At 35.5% G+C, this 18,385-nt stretch overlaps 1 protein-coding gene across 8 annotated transcripts in view; it reads left to right on the top strand.

The window, feature by feature from the left end:
• The window catches only part of LOC107039942 (tropomodulin), a 37,965-nt gene extending 20,923 nt beyond the window's left edge, over positions 1 to 17,042 (top strand). For 5 of the 8 annotated variants that reach the window (XR_003783073.1, XR_003783070.1, XR_003783072.1 and 2 more), the window contains exons 2-10: positions 7,961 to 8,113; positions 8,600 to 8,767; positions 8,835 to 9,182; positions 9,457 to 9,611; positions 9,705 to 9,801; positions 9,888 to 10,035; positions 12,203 to 12,282; positions 14,446 to 14,503; positions 16,140 to 17,042. Coding sequence is in view for 1 of the 8 variants with exons in the window: in XM_015259820.1 (XP_015115306.1) it covers positions 7,961 to 8,113; positions 8,600 to 8,767; positions 8,835 to 9,182; positions 9,457 to 9,611; positions 9,705 to 9,801; positions 9,888 to 10,035; positions 14,446 to 14,480 (1,104 nt within the window). In the remaining 7 variants the exon portion in view is untranslated. Of the gene's footprint in view, positions 1 to 7,402; positions 7,544 to 7,687; positions 7,810 to 7,960; positions 8,114 to 8,599; positions 8,768 to 8,834; positions 9,183 to 9,456; positions 9,612 to 9,704; positions 9,802 to 9,887; positions 10,036 to 12,202; positions 12,283 to 14,445; positions 14,504 to 16,139 lie in introns of those variants that run through there. The other 3 variants (XR_003783074.1, XR_003783076.1, XM_015259820.1) reach the window with 3 other exon arrangements.
• The last annotated feature ends 1,343 nt before the right edge of the window (positions 17,043 to 18,385 follow it).

The following is an 18,385-nucleotide window of genomic DNA, read 5'->3' as shown; positions in this document are numbered from 1 at the left end:
GGGGGGCAAAATTTGTGACACTCTAAATCTCACGGTTTCATTGTCGAGCGGGAGTCTCGCAGAGACGACTGTACCTGGGCAGGTTTTTCCCTCAAACAATGAGATTTTCCCTTGTCCTTCGGTGAATGCCGTACAGGGGATTGGAGGGTGGGAAGGGAATAAATCGTAAAGAGCCGGGAGGGTATACGAGAAGAAAAAAAATTAAAAAATTAAAATACATTTTTCGTTTGAAATTCAATCGTCAACCCAAGAAATCTCTCATGTTCCCGTGAAACCGGTTGCTTCCGACATGAAAAAAAAAATTTAAAAATCTCCCAGAGTTTATTGTGACGACGAATAGCCGTCGAATAATCAGAAATCAATGCACCCGGCGTTCACCGCACGTGCTTCCCCGATAATCCCTCCCGGTTTGGCTCGACTCAGGTGTAAACGTTGGCCGGTAAATTAAAATAGAATTATGTACATGAGAAAGATACGTGATTACTACGCTCGTGAATATTTTGCCGGTTGTCGGTACTTTGGCACCTTCTCGTGGCTTTTAGTGTAACTGTTGTGTATTACTGAGTATATGGGATACGTCAGTTTCATTCATGTTGTCCAAGACCACTGGCCCATTTAAATGCCAATTAAATAGTTGAATTTATATTGTTTACCGGCTTCCAATATTTTTCCCTCTTCCCTCGCCAATTGAAAAATGGAAAATCATAAATTTGAAATTCTATTTAAATCTTTATTCGGTCAACGATAAATAAACGGGTATTTTTAACTCAGTACGTGTGAGTTTTCTATTTCGAGGCACAACAAAGTGTCAATTCACATTTCCTGAATTTTTTTTGTTTTGAGAAATGAAATATTTTCGCTAGTTGTCTCTGAGCAACAGCTTGCGAACGGGACGAGCATTGCGCCGGAACATGAAACGCTAGGATTCACCCATTAAACTTGAAACGAACGGCTTTAGAGGATAAAATTGATATAACATTGCGTGCTTATGCTGCATCGTGAATATTCTGGAACGAACGTTTCATTTTTTTTTTTCACTTCCTTCCGGATGAAAGTAATTGAGAGGTATAACTGCTCGTTAGTCGCGTATTATTGTAATTTCAGCGCATGGAGGAGTGGAGGTTCTTTGAGATTGAGGTTCTTTTGAGATCAAGTGGTGCCATTGGAACACCTCGAAACGCTCATCCCTTGTTATTTCATGTCCCATTTAAAAGTGGATTTAGCAGTCGATATTTGATCAAAATCACGGAATAAACGCAGGACAGTCCATTTTTTGTTGAATATTCTGGCACGAACGCTTCATTTTTTTTTCTCTCGTCCGTCCGGATGAAAGTAATTGCGGCGACTGGAGGTATAACTGCTCATTAGTCGTTGATTATAATGATTTCACTGCATCAATCAGCGGTGATATTCGCAGATAATGAAGATGACTTTTATGTCAGAAGATTGAGTTGTGTCATTGCAGACACTGGAGAATTTCTCCAAAAAATACGACTATTTTTACCCCAGAGATTATTTAAAATATTATAAAAATTGATTTCATGGAATGAAATGTTTTTTATTAAATTTTAACCGATACTGGGGCAAAATGGGTCACCTTTTTGGTGATTTTCAAATTTTCAGAAATTTTCCAATTTTTTTTCGCTGTATTTTTACTTGTACATAAAACTTGAAAAATTCCAACAGAATGAGCTCTATTATATGCCGAATTTCTCAGAGAAAGTGCTAGGTTTTTTTTTCATACCTTTTGAAGAATGTTTTTTGCACACACATGTCATTGGGATAGTTTCTAATATGCAGATCGAATGAAAGATGTGGAACGACAGTAAAAAAAGTTATATTTCCTTTTTTTTCCACGTGATCATTCCTGGAGATCGGTTCGAGAGAACAATGGCATATCTTTGGGGGAATTAGAAAACGTCAACGGTTGATTTAGGAACAGAAGTGAAAGTAAGACAAGGCGATAGGGTCTGTTAGCTTTAGATTGTAAGAGGGCTCCATACGGGAATTCCGAGATCGTTGGGATAAGTTGTGTTGACATTTAGCATGACTCGAGGTCTCGATTAAACTTGAGAGGGTCTGAGATTTTGCTTGACATTTTTGTGCTGGAAAGATCGTGTTTGATAAGAGACGTGAGAAACGATTATTTCATTTTTTTTAACGCAAGAACGTGATTCAGAGGCTTTGGAGGAGAAAAATTTTAATGAAAATTTCAACTGGATGTTTATTGGAAAATTCATCGTAGATTTAAGTGATTTTATAAGGAAATTTCAAAAGATATGCTCGCAAAATCCTGTTTAAACAAAATCTTATGATAGTTTCCCTTGAAATCGTTAGATATCGGGGCAATTAATTGATAATTTGACGATTGGAAATCTCTACTTGAACATCCTGCAGTGAAATTAATTCAGGAGGTGCAATGGAGAATGCATACATGTGTCTTGAAGTAGGCCTGCAGCCAGCTAGTCCCAACTCTTTGGGATTGCGAGCATAAAAAACCGAAAGGCAAACAACAAACGGAGCCATACCGAACTTTATCGCCGAGATAATTCCGTACATCTTCCCAGAACCCATCCCCCGGGTTTTTACGGGTCATTCAGGCTTTCGTAACCGCATTACTTCCCCTCTATTTTCCAGTCTCGTATGCGAAATTTCCTTTGATGATTGAGTGCACTGATTTTCCATGATTTTCTTCATGCAAATTATGAACAATTTATCGGGTTTTTGCGTAGAAATGAAGAAATGGAGTGCATTAATCTCATGATCTGCATAAAAATGAGAATAAAAAAGGAAAATGAAAAAATGTATAGAAAATTGAAATTCGATTGATTTTTTTCTATAAAATAATTTCTGTCGGCCATTCTTCAATGAAATCAGCCTAAAACCATTAGAATTTCATCTCTAAATTTCACTGTGAATTCCAATTCTAATTTAAATTCGCCAAAATTCTATGAATTTTCTGTTCATGCGTACTTCCACCATTGCCGAGAAAAATTGCGCACCAAGTGGATCGAAATGCCGTGATAATGCAGGAAGACAGTTTATCAATTTTTGCATGACATAAAAAGACATCTCAGCACCATGTGACGTAGATTAATCATAAGATTACTAAAGAATCCGTGTCTTCGCGTGTCGGTCTGCCAAGTATTTTGGCCAGTGTTTCAACATGTATAATGTGCAAGCTTCTTGTTCGACTGCACGAAAAAATAAACATCATCTTTCACGTTTTTTTCACCTGCAACTATTGTTGGATATTATTTCTTCTCGAGTTCAATTTTGTTCCCATTTCTCTCTGATTATTATTATCATGGGTTTTGCTTCTGGGAAAATTCGTTCGCGTGTGAAAATAAAATTTGCCTTCAACAAATATTCTTTTGTCGCAGATCGCGTTGTTTTATCGCAAAGTTAATTGGGATAAAAACAAGAATTTGTCGTTACAAATAATTTTTTTTAGCTAACAAATAATTTCGGTAATAAAGGACATATGTTATTCCTCCATTCGTGAACTCTTTGAAGATAAAAAAACACTGGGGTATTGAGTGTGAAAGTCGCGAAAAAATCATGTATTTTCATTTGTTGAAATCAAGAGGAGGAAAACTGTCTCTCATTGTTTCCTACATTCTCCTTGCACTCAAAATGCCAGTGTTTTGGCCAGTGTTTCAACATGTATAATGTCAAGCTTCTTGTTCGACTGCACAAAAAAATAAACATCATCGTTCACGTATTTTTCACCTGCAACTATTGTTAGATATTATTTCTTCTCGAGTGCAATTTTGCTCCCATTTCTCTCTGATTATTATTAACATTGCTTTTGCTTCTGGAGAAATTCACTCGCGTGTGAAAATAAAATTTATTGCCTCCGATAAATATTCAACAAGTTGATTGGGATAAAAACAAGAATTTGTCCTTAAAAATATAAAATTTTTAGCTAAAAATTTCGGTAGCAAAGAACATTTGTGATTTCTGCATTCGTGAACTCTTTGAAGATAAAAAACCTCAGTGAAGTTGAGTGTGAAAGCCGCGAAAAAATCATGTATTTTCAATTGTTGAAACCAAGAGGAAGGAAACTGTCTCCCATTGTTTTCCGCACTCTCCTCGTATTTAAAATGCACACGATAGAAACAAGAACCCATTGAGTTCGTTAGAAACTGCGTAAAGTTCTCACTGAGCATGACAATGACCCAGAAACTACTCCATCTTCGGAATTTGAGGGGAAATTAATTAATCTCGTGTTTTCCTTTTCCCTTTGCCATAAAAACCCACACTATTTCCCACTTATTAATCATTCATCGATGAATAATTCATCGAACGATGGAGTAACAAAAAATTCATCTGACTTTCAACATTTTTTTAATGTTAATTCGTGGAAATGATTTTTATTTGTCCACACGAATAGATGTGAGTGCAAATAAATCGTTGAAGTTGAGTGTGCAGCAGTCATCATCAATACGGGCCTAGGTCACGGGCGTCAGATCACCCGTTCCGTTGTTCGTGTTGTCGGGGAGTCGGTGTTCTGGGGATGTCGGTTATGTTAGTTCACGAGAAGGCCAGTGGCCGCGCTGTTTCTCACTATTAATAATCGAGGCACGAACGATGTCCAAGTATAGACCTTTGGGTGGATGCCAGACCCGAGCGAGGAGGCTTCAGCTATTTTCTGAAACCCCTCTTGTCCGAACGAGCGGTGGAAAAAGCCCCCGTGATCGCGGTGGGCAATCACTTCGGGAGGTCCTGGAGGTGAAATGCTGCGGGGAATATGATTTGAGGGAAGAGGGGTTGATGGGATTTCCTGGAAGTTTTCTTCTTGTTTTTTATTCGCTGCTATTATTTTTTATGGAGGGATTTCGGGAAAGTTTGCGGTGACCTTGAGAATTTCGGGATGAGATTGAAGGGGTTATTGGGGTCGTTATGGAATTTATTCGTTGGTTATGAGTGAAATTGCAGTGTTAAAATTTTTTTAATTTAATTTTCGGTGCAATTTTCGGAAATTTTTATGGTTTTGGGATATTTCGAAAAATTTGGTCGTTAAAAATACAAAAGTTTGAGAAGAATGAAATTGGAATTGTGAATTGTTCATTTATTCCGTGAAAATTAATAAAATGAGAAATTAATGGTAAAGTGAGAATTTCTGAATTTACTCGAATTTTCGAAGAAAAAAAACATGAAATGATGATTTTTTAATTGATTGAAGAATATAATTACTTGAATTTTTCAGATTTTTATGAATTTTTATGGAACAGTTGGACTGAAATTTACAGGTTGTAGCTTGAATGGCTGCTTAGTACCAAATTTTTTCAAATATTGAAATTGCAAAAAATACTCAACCATCTTTCACTCCCACTTTTCATCTAGTGGATATTTCCCACTTCACGAGAATAAAAATGTCTTACTGAGAGAGATTCAACATATTAGCAGTCCTCCCCCCAAACTCAAACAAATCTCTCATTTGACTAAACACGCGACTTCCTAGACTTTCTATTGACACCGCCTATTCACACACTCCTTCATCACGAAATTCAGTTCAGTAGCGAAGTGGTAAAACGATACAAGTCAATTTTGACTGTGGACCAGTTTTTAATGAATATCTCGGAATCCAAGTGATAGCAAAATTTTTGTTATAACTTTTTTTGTAGAGCCGATTGAGAGCTACAACAAATGTAATTACGAAAATGTCGCTATCTCCCTTGGATTCGGAAATATTCCTCAAAAACTTAACTGAGAGATAAGGCGACTTAAACCGTTTTACCACTTCGTTACTGAATTGAACACCTTAGTTGCATTTTTAATTCTTGATGGTGAAATTCCTTGAAATTTCATCTAAAAAATCATTTTGCCATTATCAATTTATGAGAAAGGAATGCGAAAAAATACCATTAAATGTAGCCTGAATGACTAATTAGTACTAAATTTCCTTAAATATTGACATTGCAAAAAATACACGAATATCTTTCACTCCCACTTCTCATCTAGTGGATATTTTCCTCTCCATGAGAATAAAAATGTATTATTTAAAAAATCAGATTAGCTCCGGTTGGCTTAAGCGGTCTTCAGCAATTTTATAGAAGTAGAAATGAAGTTGAAGTTGATCTTTCAGGGAAGATCTCATCAATAAAGAAGCCCCTGATGAGGTCTTCTTTAACTTTAACTTCATTTATACTTCCGGTTGTTATCTGATTTTCAAATAATTACAACGGTAAAAAAACATTTTAAAAATGTATTATTGAGAGGGATTCAAGATATTAGCAGACTCCTTGGAATTTCCTTCTCCCATACTCAAACAAATCTCTCATTCGACTGAACACGCGACTTCCGGTACTTTCTATTGACATCTCCTATTCACAATCCCCGTCATCGTGAAATTCAATTGAATACTCTGGTTGCGCTTATGCATAATGGCAATGAGGCAGTTGACATGTATGCATAACCCAGTATAACCGCAGGGCATTCCGATCTCTGAGGCAGCTGTAGGCACTCGGATGTAAATGCTGTACCGGCAGGTATACCGAGGGCCAGTGATGATGGATTTAGGCGGCACGACAGGTCACGGTGAAGCCCGTCTTGCTATTCTCCCCCGTCAAATACTTGGCGCGTAATGGCGCTTGCTCGAGGGCGCGTTCCTCTTCACGTGAAATTAAAAAAAATTAATTGTCATTATTACGCGAGGTCGAATTAATCGTCACTGAATGCCGCTAGTCTCTCATTTCATTTCCCTTTGCAATCCCCAATTATCATCGAGAGTCATCACTAATTAGTGCCTCAATCCGAGTAATTAACTGTGATGATAATTACTCCAAAAATAATTCCACGAATTAATGGATTTTAACGTTCTAACGTGCGAATTAATTAATTGAGGAATTCTACCATAAAAATTAATGAAGTAATTAATTAATTCATGCATTCTCTCGTGCATAGGAAAACAAGTGAAACCTTAACAATTAATTAATTAATTAATCAATTAGTTTACGCACTGTCTCATTAAAAGATAAACGCACATTTGTAATTCTCAATATTTCATAATTAAACGATACGCCTCAAATTAAACTTAAAACATTAAATTAAAAAAAAAATCGGCGTCATTTCAAAACCCGAAAAAAAATGAAAACCTCTCGTTTGAATTTCCCGCGCCCGTGTAAACGTCAATAGATGCGCGGCCCACCTGCGCGCTACATTCCCCATAAACCATTCCCCCTAACTCCACCACATCCCCTCAAATTTTTCGCATTTCCAAAATTCTCCAGACAAAAAAAGCGCTCAAAATAACAATTACGTAATTAGTGATAGCTCGAGGGTAACGACCTCTCCCTAATATCTTCGGTTGTACCCCCTCCAGCCCCATTGTTTTGAAGTCGAGTTAGCCCGAAGCAGCTGTGGATTGCTCGAAGGGCGCTGTCTGTGTGCAGATCAGTCGCATTGAAACGTGCGTCTGTGAATAAGTGGGTGAGGTTTACTCCATTTGTTATTTCCGTTAGTAATTTGGGATAAACAAAATAAATCCGGTGATCCAGTTAATGCAACTGGAGCGACAAAAGACCCTGTTCAATTGATCGTGAGTTTATGCATTTTATTGTGGCGTTGGGAGGCTGATGTATTTTAACGTGGTCGTAATGCCAATTTGGCAAGTCTAGTTGTCAATGAAAATCGATACGGGGTCAGAGGGCATCAGCCGGCTTTTACTGTAGTGTTTTGCCTCTCGAGCATTAAATCGGGTAGTCGAGGTTTCGCTGTCAGTCGATTGTTCGGGCTCTTGAGATTTTGTAACAGTTGTGGCTCGTTATCTCCTGGTTTTCGTTTATTTTGATAAGGTTTGCACAGGTGAGGGACCTTGGGGCACGAATTTCGGGGACTTTTACCGCCGCTGGGTGCGGGTTGGGGGGTCTGGGGCATGTGGAATGATGACTTTTGGTGTTTTTGCCGAGGAAGGGATACGCTTGGAGGTTCATTCATGGGGTTTGTTTCATTCCAGACATCGGCGTCCCACAAAAAAAGCACCATGACGACGGCTGCCAAGCTCTATGGCAAGGACCTGAGTGATTACGATGATGTTGATGTTGATGAGCTGCTGTCACAGCTCACGCCGGAGGAAATCAATATGTTAGCCAAAGAAGTTGATCCAGATGTAAGTGAGAATGGGTTTATTTTTTTAAATGTTCTTCCCCTTTGGGAGATGTCGAGAGTGACTTCGTCTGATAAGTTTATTTTTGGGTTATGAAGGCTGAAGAAAGTATTGAAAGGGTCCTTACTACTTTGAGAATTTGTGGGGATAATTTTTTATGGATCTTGATTTTATTAATTTAATCGGTAACAATAGAGTTTGTTAATTAATCATTTGACACATAGTTTTGCAGTAGGAGAGTCACAACAAGAAATTATCAAGCACAAAAACGGAAAATTATTATAAATATAATATAATATGATTATCAATAATTGATAATTAATTAAAATAGAGGAACAACTAATTGGAATAGTGATTTTATCAACTTAAATAAATGGAAAAAATGAAGAATGGACTCCTATAATTAAAAAAAAACTATTCATTATAAACTGAAACATGTGAAATTGTGAGAATAATTTGTTAATTACAAATTTATTCTTGATTAAATAGGACAGTTTTATGCCGCCATCGCAACGTTGTAGTTACGAGTGTGACAAGAGCCCAACGGGTCCCCTGAATCGTAAAAAACTCATTGAGCATATTAACAAACAGGCATTAGAAACACCGGATATTCCAGAACTGAAGCCATACGTACCTGGTGTTGTAAGAGGAAAGAAAGTAAGTAAATCACGTTATTCTTGACAAGATAATTGAGGCCATATTCACATGATTATTGATTTTGCAGTGGATCCCACCGTCTCAGGACAACATCAAGGAGAAACAGGCTGATGAACAAATTGCCATTGACCTTGGGGAAGAGTACGAGCAGGCTCTTTCCTCAGCAACTCAGGATGAGATTATTGATTTGGCTGCCATTCTTGGATTCCACTCGATGATGAATCAGGATCAGTATCATGCATCACTACTCAATACTGGACAGCCTGTTGGTCTTGGGTGGGATGGTATCACAAAAGCTAGCCAACCTAAAGTATTTCCCATGGATCCACCTAATGACACAGACGTCGATGCTTCGATCAAACAAGTTCGTGAGGACGATCGTGAACTTGTTGATCTCAATTTGAACAACATTAAAGTAAGTTTTCCACAGATAGACATTTTTATTGCTACTTTTGTCGTTTTTGTTTTTAGTGACTTCAGTTTTTTGAGAATATCTCAGAACAGAAAGAAGATGGCGAAAATTCCCTCGGAACCTTTTTTGTAGCTCTTGAAATTCTCCACAAAAAATGTATTCACAAAAATTCCTCTATCTCCATCAGATTCAGAGATATTCGTCGAAAACGAAAATAATTTTTGGGATCGAATTTCTTTCGTAATTTTTATTCATCAATTTTTTATGCTGATTTCAGAATATCTCAGAGGAAAAGTTCATTCAACTCTTTGAGGCACTGGAGGGCAATACACACTTGGAAGCACTTAGTTTAACGAACGTTGGTTTAACTGACAGAACGGCCATGAGACTGGCTGAGGCGATGGAGAAAAACTCGACTCTCAGAGTACTAAAGTAGGAAAATCCAATCAATAGAATAGTCAATTGACTATTGACTCCTCTAGTAAACATTTTACACTCATCGATATATATTTTTTGCATTCGCAGTGTGGAAACAAATTTCATTAGCCCAACGGTGATGGTGAGACTCATCAGAGCTCTCCTGAATACAAAATCCATCGAAGAATTCCGTTGTTCAAATCAGGTAAATCATAAAAACAATTCAGCCATTCTATTTCAAACTCTTTTTGCCTCTTTGTAATACAAGATGTATTTTTATCTTTACGATAGAGATCGCAGGTGCTGGGTAATAAAATTGAAATGGAAATAACACACTTGGTTGAACAGAATCCCACCCTTTTGCGATTGGGCCTCCATCTCGAGTTCAATGATGCCAGACATCGCGTTGCAGCTCATCTGCAGCGTAATATTGACAGGAGTAAGTACTTTAACCCACCTTGATATATGATTATCGAGTTATTAGAGGTGATATGGTCACTAATTTGATTTGAAAAATTGAAATGAACAAAAAAGAAATTTTCAATTTAGACAAAAATTGAACTTTTGAATATTTCAAGAGTTTGTGATGATTATCATTGATTAATAATTGATAATTCATGAAAATAAAAGTAAAACTAGTGGAGTTTGAGAATGCATCTCAACATAAACTTAATAAAAGCAAAAAAAATGAAGAGAAGTATAATTTCCAAATATTCAATGGAAAATAATGAACAATGAACTGCATTTTCAATGAATAATTCCAACGATAAGTGACCATATTACTCAATAGAACAATCATTCAATTGATATCAATACGAGAATATATATTCAGTGAATATTCCATGAATAATTCAAGTATTTCAATGACGAGTGCGTTTACCGACAATACTGCGACGACCCCCGCTTGATTACGCTTTAATTTCTCGAATTTATTGATCCTCAGGGAGCCAGTACGTAGATTATGTGGAATACAAGTACTGAATTTCCATGAATCGCTTCGTAGTCTATCCTAGAGCTTTAGCCAATTCATCATTCACTCAATATCATCCGCTATTATTCATTCACTCGATTTACGTTTTTTTTTACTTCATCCAATAGCTGTACAGAGGTAACTATTGCCATTCCTGCATTGTGTTCAGCCCTGCGCATGTCTTAACATTTCCATTTCTCATTGCTAAGTTCTTTACTGAAGTGAAATTAGATCGATTTAACTTCAGAACAGATGAGGTTTTGCAGAAGGAGAAAAAATCTATTCATTTCATTTTAAAACCGTTATTTTTTCATTAAATTTTCAAATTTACAAAAGTGATCTTTATGAAAATTTATTAATTAAGGCCCGGGTGTACTATCTTTCGAACGTTATCTCGATGTTTTTTTTCATCTTTCGCCATCTGAAATTGTCACTTGAGTCCTGCATCCTGCAAAAGTTTTGAAAAATTATGGATGAATAATTTTAAAAAAGTATAAAAAATTCTCAATTTTTTCAAAGAGCATTTTTAATTTATATTCAGAATAAGTTGAATAACAAGAAATTGAAAAATGTATCTGATTTACGGTGACAAATAGCGGCCTGTCACCCAATATCATGCAGGGGGAAGACTGATTTCGTAAATCTTTTCCCACACTGCAGAGAGACATTTATTACGGAAAAGGCTCTTTGAAAAAAGTTGTAATATTTTGGAGAATTGTTTAATCACACTTTATCACATAAAAATGGCAGATGGCTACATACCACTGTTTTGAAAATTGAGATACCTAGCTGTCACTTCTCATGAGGAGTTAGTACGGAAAATGACAGCTAATAGATAATTTGCCACAGCAAATCAGATATTTGTAATTTCCACTTTTTTTAACTCATTCTGAATCTCAATTAAAAACGCTCTTTGAAAAAGTTCAGAATTTTTTCTATTTTTTGTTAACATTCTATCATAATTTTTGGGAATTTCTACATGATGTACCACTTAATTAATAATTTTGGATTACGAAAGATAAAAAAAATCCAGATAACATTTGAAAGATAGTACACCCGGGCCTTAAATTGATTAATTTAATTCCAAAACAGCTGGTTGTTCGGAAAATCCTCAAGAATGAGAATAACAAAAATGAACTTTATAAATTTTTTTTAAACCTGACTTGAAGATTGCTCTCTAATTACAATTTTTGATAAAAACATCTAATTAAATATTGATTGCTGAATAGTCTGCCGTATAGAAGCATTGGCACGAGCGAAGACAATTGCAATTGGCGCTGGTGCTGGAGGTTTTTCAGTTCTCGCAGCAGAAACCCCAATTACGCCTCAAACTGCTTAATTGTTCTTTTTATTGCCACTCATCAGTGAGTACTCTCATTATCATGTGTCTGTCGGCTTCTAACCGAGTTATTTTTCGTCATGCACTAATTTCGAGGATTAATCCTGCCTTTTCTTCGCATTTTTCGTGTGTAATCTTCTCGTTTTTTTCTGTTCTTTTTGTGCTTTTTATTTGCAAAATTCCCACACGACAAATTGACTACTCGAGAATGTTCTCCTCGTATAAAACCAATTAAAGGGACTTGATTAGGGGTTAGTGTTTGGTGCAATATTCACGAGACGATTATTTCCTCAACAGTACGGAAAGATCTAACGTTGCGGCTACAGTTCCGATTCTTTAACATGAATCACAGGAAACCCGCCCTTATTCAGTGAAAGGTATCTAAGGGTTGATGATTAACGGATTTTGTGTTGATGTTTTCAGTAATAACATGATCATGAAAGGGTGTGATGAGTATTTTACTGAATAAATTTTCAAAATGCCCAACAAAATGAAGGAATTCAAACGCTTCAATTTCTCCATTCTCTCCGTTATTTTATTCCTATGCGTTAACGATGCAACATGAAACATCGACGGGAATTTTTGGGTTTTTTTATCCGAATCTCCCATTCGAAATTGCAACAGTTGAGAAAAAATCGGTGAAATGCTCATAACAATCATAATGCGAATACCAAAAGGTTCCGTTCAGATTGATTTTAAATTTTAACCAAAAGCGAGGTATAACTCCTTCGATATTTTCCATTTAAATTCCCACCGGTGAGTGAATTGAAAGTCTGAAATTTCGGTGGATGAAAGTGTGAATACTGCTGTGTTGATTAATTTTCAACCCTGAATTTCGTTACACAATTCATCCCGTTTCCCATCAGGCACCGTGAAGAGGTGACGCATTAATTTCCACCCAACCCGACTAACACCCCCCATTACTCGCACTCCAGTGAGATATCTCCAGTGTACGTACGTCTAATGATACGACGATGCATACGTAAACGTTAACAGAGTGACAACTTGATGTAATGCGTTTATGGGTTCCAGTGTTTTTGGTACTAACGTTTGAGAATGACTAGAAAAATAACATTACGAGAATTGATGATTATTGAAGGCAGTGATCGGCAGTGAAATGGTGCAATTGTGAGTTTTTAACATTTTAAATTTTGCAACACCAGACAAAATTATTATTTAAGGCCCGGGTGTACTATCTTTCGAATGTTATCTCGATGTTGTTTTTTCATCTTTCGTCATCTGAAATAGTCAATTAAGTCCTGCATCATGCAGAAATTTTGAAAAATTATGAATGAATAATCAAAAAAAAGTAGAAAAAATTCTTAATTTTTTCAAAGAACATTTTTAATTTATATTCAGAATAAGTTGAATAACAAGAAATTGAAAAATGTATCTGATTTACGCTGACAAATAACGACCTGTCGCCCAATATCATGCAGGGGGAAGACTGATTTTGTAAATCTTTTCCCACACTGTACAGACATTTATTACGGAAAAGGCTCTTTGAAAAAAGTTGTCATGTTTTGGAGAATTTTTTAATCACACTTTTATCACATAAAAACGGCAGATGGCTACATACCACTGTTTTGAAAATTGAGATATCTAGCTGTCACTTCCCATGAGAAGTTAGTGTTTTATTATCCACCACGGAAAATGACAGCTAATAGATAATTTGCTACAGCGAATCAGATATTTGTAATTTCTACTTTTTTCAACTCATTCTGAATCTTAATTAAAAACGCTCTTTGAAAAAGTTCAGAATTTTTTCTATTTTTTTTTAACATTCCATCATAATTTTTGGGAATTTCTACATGATGTACGACTCAGTTGACAATTTTGGATTACGAAAGATAAAAAAAATCTAGATAACATTCGAAAGATGGTACATCCGGGCCTTAAGTCAAATGGTCGTATTCGTAAAATTTACATCTCTAGCCAAGAATTACTGGGGTAATGGAATAATTAACAAAAACTTGAAAGTTTATGCACCACTTCACTACGAAACTATTTAAAATATTAAAAGGCACTAACAATATCAATAAAATTGTCAGAATGGAATGAAAACCGAGTGCAGAAATGCGGCGTTGATTCTCCAAAAGTGCTCTTCGATAAAAAAATTGATTAAAAGCAAAATTCAATAACAAAGAATATGAAGAACTGAAAAAGTAAATAACAAGGTAGAGACTAATGTTTGGTACAAGCCGTGAACTCGTGTTCGTGGGTGGAATGAAATCACAATAACGCGAAGTGGATTACCCCCGGCAAATACATCACAGAGATTCCACAATAGATATCTCGTTTCTTTTGCTCTCTATTTGTTTTCATATCCCGATGGCTTTCACTGCTTTGAACAGGGGGGATTTCAAAACAAATATTTGAGTCATCTGCAGGTGGAAATTGATAGAGTGATGATGGAATCTATGAAGAGCACTTTGAGACTTATTTGATTGGCATGGCCAGTGATTTGATTTTTTTTTCCTTTCGCACACGGCTTCTTTGTTGGAGATTTTCTATTCATTGGTGGGGAATTTTTGTTGCAGTACGGCAGTCCCGGCTCGGGGTGGCAACATCTTAATCCGGCAGTTGACGTTTTTCCAGGTAAGACAATTTTTTTCATCAGATTATTTCACGTTTTTGAAATCATGTCAGAACAAAAATTTCACTTTTTGAAGATCAGTTTTTGGAGAATATCTTGCAATCTAAGGGAGATGGAGGAATTTTTGTAAAAACATTTTTTGTAGAGAATTTTCTCAGGTACAAAAAAGGTTCTGATGAAAATTTTGTTATCTCCCTTGGATTTTCAGGTATTGAAGAAAAACTCATTCAAGAGTCTAGTTTATTTTTTTTCGTCACTCGATAGCGAATTTAATTTCTTTCATTGTTATTACACATCTCTCCCGCAATTTTCCAATGCCAATTGATCATTTTCCACGCAAATTATGAACTCGCATCCACGCAATGGATTTAAGAATGCGCAAGTGCAAAAAATTTGAATAAATTGAGAATTCGTAACTTTTCCAGATTTTTCAATGTTTAGAATGTTTATAATAATAATAAAATTATTAGGGTCTGATTGTGAGTACTTGCACATCCTCAAATCGATAAATTCCTCGTTATCCACTCCACATTGACTAACAAAATTGCTAAACTCGCTCCTCGAGAAACACCTACGATAATTGAATAAATACCGAATTATGTTGGCGAAAGAATAAATAACGATGATCGCTCCTTCCGACCGACTACCTGTCGACACATCCTTTATATTCATCCGGGAATCGCGATTCAAGTTTTATTGCTATTTTACTCCCCGTTTTTCCAGAGCCTCCACTTTTTCATTTCGGTTTTTATTGCATTTTTACGTTTGTTTGTTTTCCTTTTTTCATCGCTACGAAACTGAATTTTTTTCATCACAGTAGAACACACCCGATTAGTCATATCGAATAGAATCGCCCACGGGTGTGAATTTATATGACTATTGAAAAGTTGGTTAAGAATTGCAATCTGCTCGCACTGAAAAGCTATTGCATTCAATTTTCATGATATATTTGGTTTTATACGCGTCTATTTATTCGGTTGAATTCAGTGGTTAACGATGTTCAATTATATTGTACTGAATAGGTTTCGAAAATTTCAATCATCAAATTTTGAAAATTATTTCTTATTTATAAATAAACAAAGGAAACGGTTAAACTTGGGAATTTTGTATTTATCTGAAATCAATTGTTTCATCTAATCAGTTATTTCTCATATTTGATTGTAGAATTTTTATATGAAAGACTTTGCTGAAATTGATGAAACAAACAGCAAATTTAGGTAAATAATTATCTTGTTTATTTATTTGAACTTATCGTTGATTAATAGGGGACTTCCGCATATCATTCTAGAAATAGAATTCCCGTCTTCTTTCGAGCTATATTAAAAAAGTTGAGGTATTTCGTTTTGTTCTTGTTTATTATTTTTCGCTAAATACTCGATATAAGATCGATAGAACCAATAAATCTGTCGGTTTAAAGTTAGACCATTGGACTTGACGGAGCAGAGCAATTTTTCCTCGCATTCTCATGTAATACAACTCCCAATTCCACCATATTTCATCCATCCGAGAAGCCTTGAAAATTCCTCGCAGCCAAAAATTCCTCGTTATTTCCCCTGTCAAGCACTCCTGCATTCGCCGAATTATTTTCTCGTTCATTCATTCAGGAATAAAAATCAGTGAAATTTTGTCGATCCACAGATCGTCTGCTTCGTACAAGAAAGTTATCTCGCAACTCCATTATTGAGCTAGGAAGTGACGATCGAACGTTGGAATCATGTGGATGCTATTAGAGGAAGCCTCAAGACCATTGAAATGTGTTGAGTCACATCGTTTTATTCATCGAAAATAATTCAACAGGAGAATTAGCCCGAATAATGTCACTAGATTATTCGCCGAGTTTTCAGAGCTTTAACTATTTCACAGGCTTTGCTTCAATCGCATTATGAAATTTTAATGAATTGTTTTACTATTGACAAAACCATTTGGTGAATTTTTTTTTCAACGATCAAAGGGGTTTCAGAATATTACTAATTGATTTTATTCGCAACTGCATCAGTGTGATGACTGAAAAATATCGTTCAACCGAATATTTATCAAGCGCAGTCGATTTGCTATTAAATTCGTTCTTTTTTATCCTTCACTGGCCTCTCGTGAATGTGGAAAATGCATCCATCATGAGGACTCTGATATTGAACTGACGGCGATAAGCCCGCCATCGCAAATCCCACGTAAAAAATAGAAGAATGAAACATTTTTACGCACCTGTTTTTTTTTCTAAAAAGACAAATTGTTTAAGTAGAATGACTTTACGATAGCTTTACACTGACGTTTTTCCGGGATTATAGCACCGAGTTTAATGATATTTTTATCACCAGTGTTTTTAGTGCGTCCAGACGTCTGCGGAATTCACCATAGTCGTTGATTTTTTACACTTGAGTCGTTTTTTTTAATTATTCGCGCGCGAAAAAATTTAATTGAAAAACAGAGAATTCGCGAGAAATATCTGTTGGGTTTGTTCAATGGGAATTGTTTTCATAAAAAATTTTCGGCTCACATTTTTCAAGATTTTTTTTTCGTTTTATTTTCATGTTTTTATGAAAAGAGAAGAAAAATACAATGGAAGAAACTTGGAAAATTGGCGTCGAGGGATGGCTATACAAAAATGAAATTTTTCTGGTTTTGAAGTGAATATTCAGAATTCTTCTGCAGAATCGACCAAAAACAAATAAATTTTTCAACAGAAATCAAATAGGATTCCCTAGTTTTTTCTACGAATTTTTTTCGTTCGCATTGACAAATAGTTCTCGAAACTCCTACAATAATTGCTTAGATTCAAACATAAAAAGTCATACGATTGTTGAACAAAATAATGTCGAGAGGCATTTTTCATTGTTTGAAAAAAAGGCCAACCCCACGAGATCAATCTGCCTAATTTTATTTACGTTTACAGTTACAATAATGATTATAATATATTTAACCACTAAATATTATAATTAATATTCGAATGAATAAATTTTAAATGAATTATTTTAGCATCTCATACGAATGATAAATATGTACATATTGTCTTAAACATGTCGATTTGATTGGGAATAAGAAAAATAGTAATGAAAAATGAGATAATTATTGTTGATTTAGTGGCACTGCAATGTCGCATTGTTTTTAGATTAAATGGTAGGGGTGAATGGAGGCTAGATGATTGAGTGAATTTGCTTGAGTGACGTTTATAAAATATTAAACTGGGTGTACCTCTTCTTTTCAGTGGAACAAAAAAAACATTTGATATGACGCCGCTATTGATCGAAATCACTTGATAATTTGTGGATGTTTTTTCTTTCGAAATTTAATTCCACGGAAATTTTCATCCCAATAAAATGTGATGGAGTGAATAAGGGGGTCGCGTGTATATGTGAAAAATAGGAAATAATATTTCGCTTGGAAACGAGCTATTGATAGAACTCTTTTTTTTCGTTTGTTTCATTTTTTTGTTGAAAATCAACAGTTTTGTTCTACCGCTGCGCTGTTTCGCTCATCAACCTTCCTCGATGTATTCCTCATTGCATTATGTCGTAATGAAATGTTATTGTACAATGGCCCAGGCATTATTACACAGTGTATAATGTACGCAGGAGAAATGAAGCTTTAAGGGAAAAACGATGGAAAAAAAAAATTATGAAAATGCACGCGCACTGTGGAAGCCTTGCTGCTAGCCTTATCTTGTAACACAGGAGTCAAATAAAATGAAAATATTGCGAAAAGAAGTGGGAGGAGTCGTGGGGGGCTATTGAAATTTCCTCTGCATGATTCTTTTTTATTCTTATGATTTAAACATATTTTTCAGAAAACGATTGAATAATTGAATCAAAAATCATAATTATAATATAATGAGATTATTATCGGCATTATAATTATAATTGAATGATTAATTAATCAATAGTTCTTCA

The sequence above is a fragment of the Diachasma alloeum genome, unplaced genomic scaffold (genome assembly GCF_001412515.2).
Source record: "Diachasma alloeum isolate Michigan unplaced genomic scaffold, Dall2.0 Dall_scaffold_00178, whole genome shotgun sequence".
NCBI classification, from domain to species: Eukaryota; Metazoa; Arthropoda; class Insecta; order Hymenoptera; family Braconidae; genus Diachasma; species Diachasma alloeum.
The sequence above is the reverse complement of the archived record's forward strand: the minus strand, read 5'-3'. Positions and strand labels throughout refer to the sequence as shown.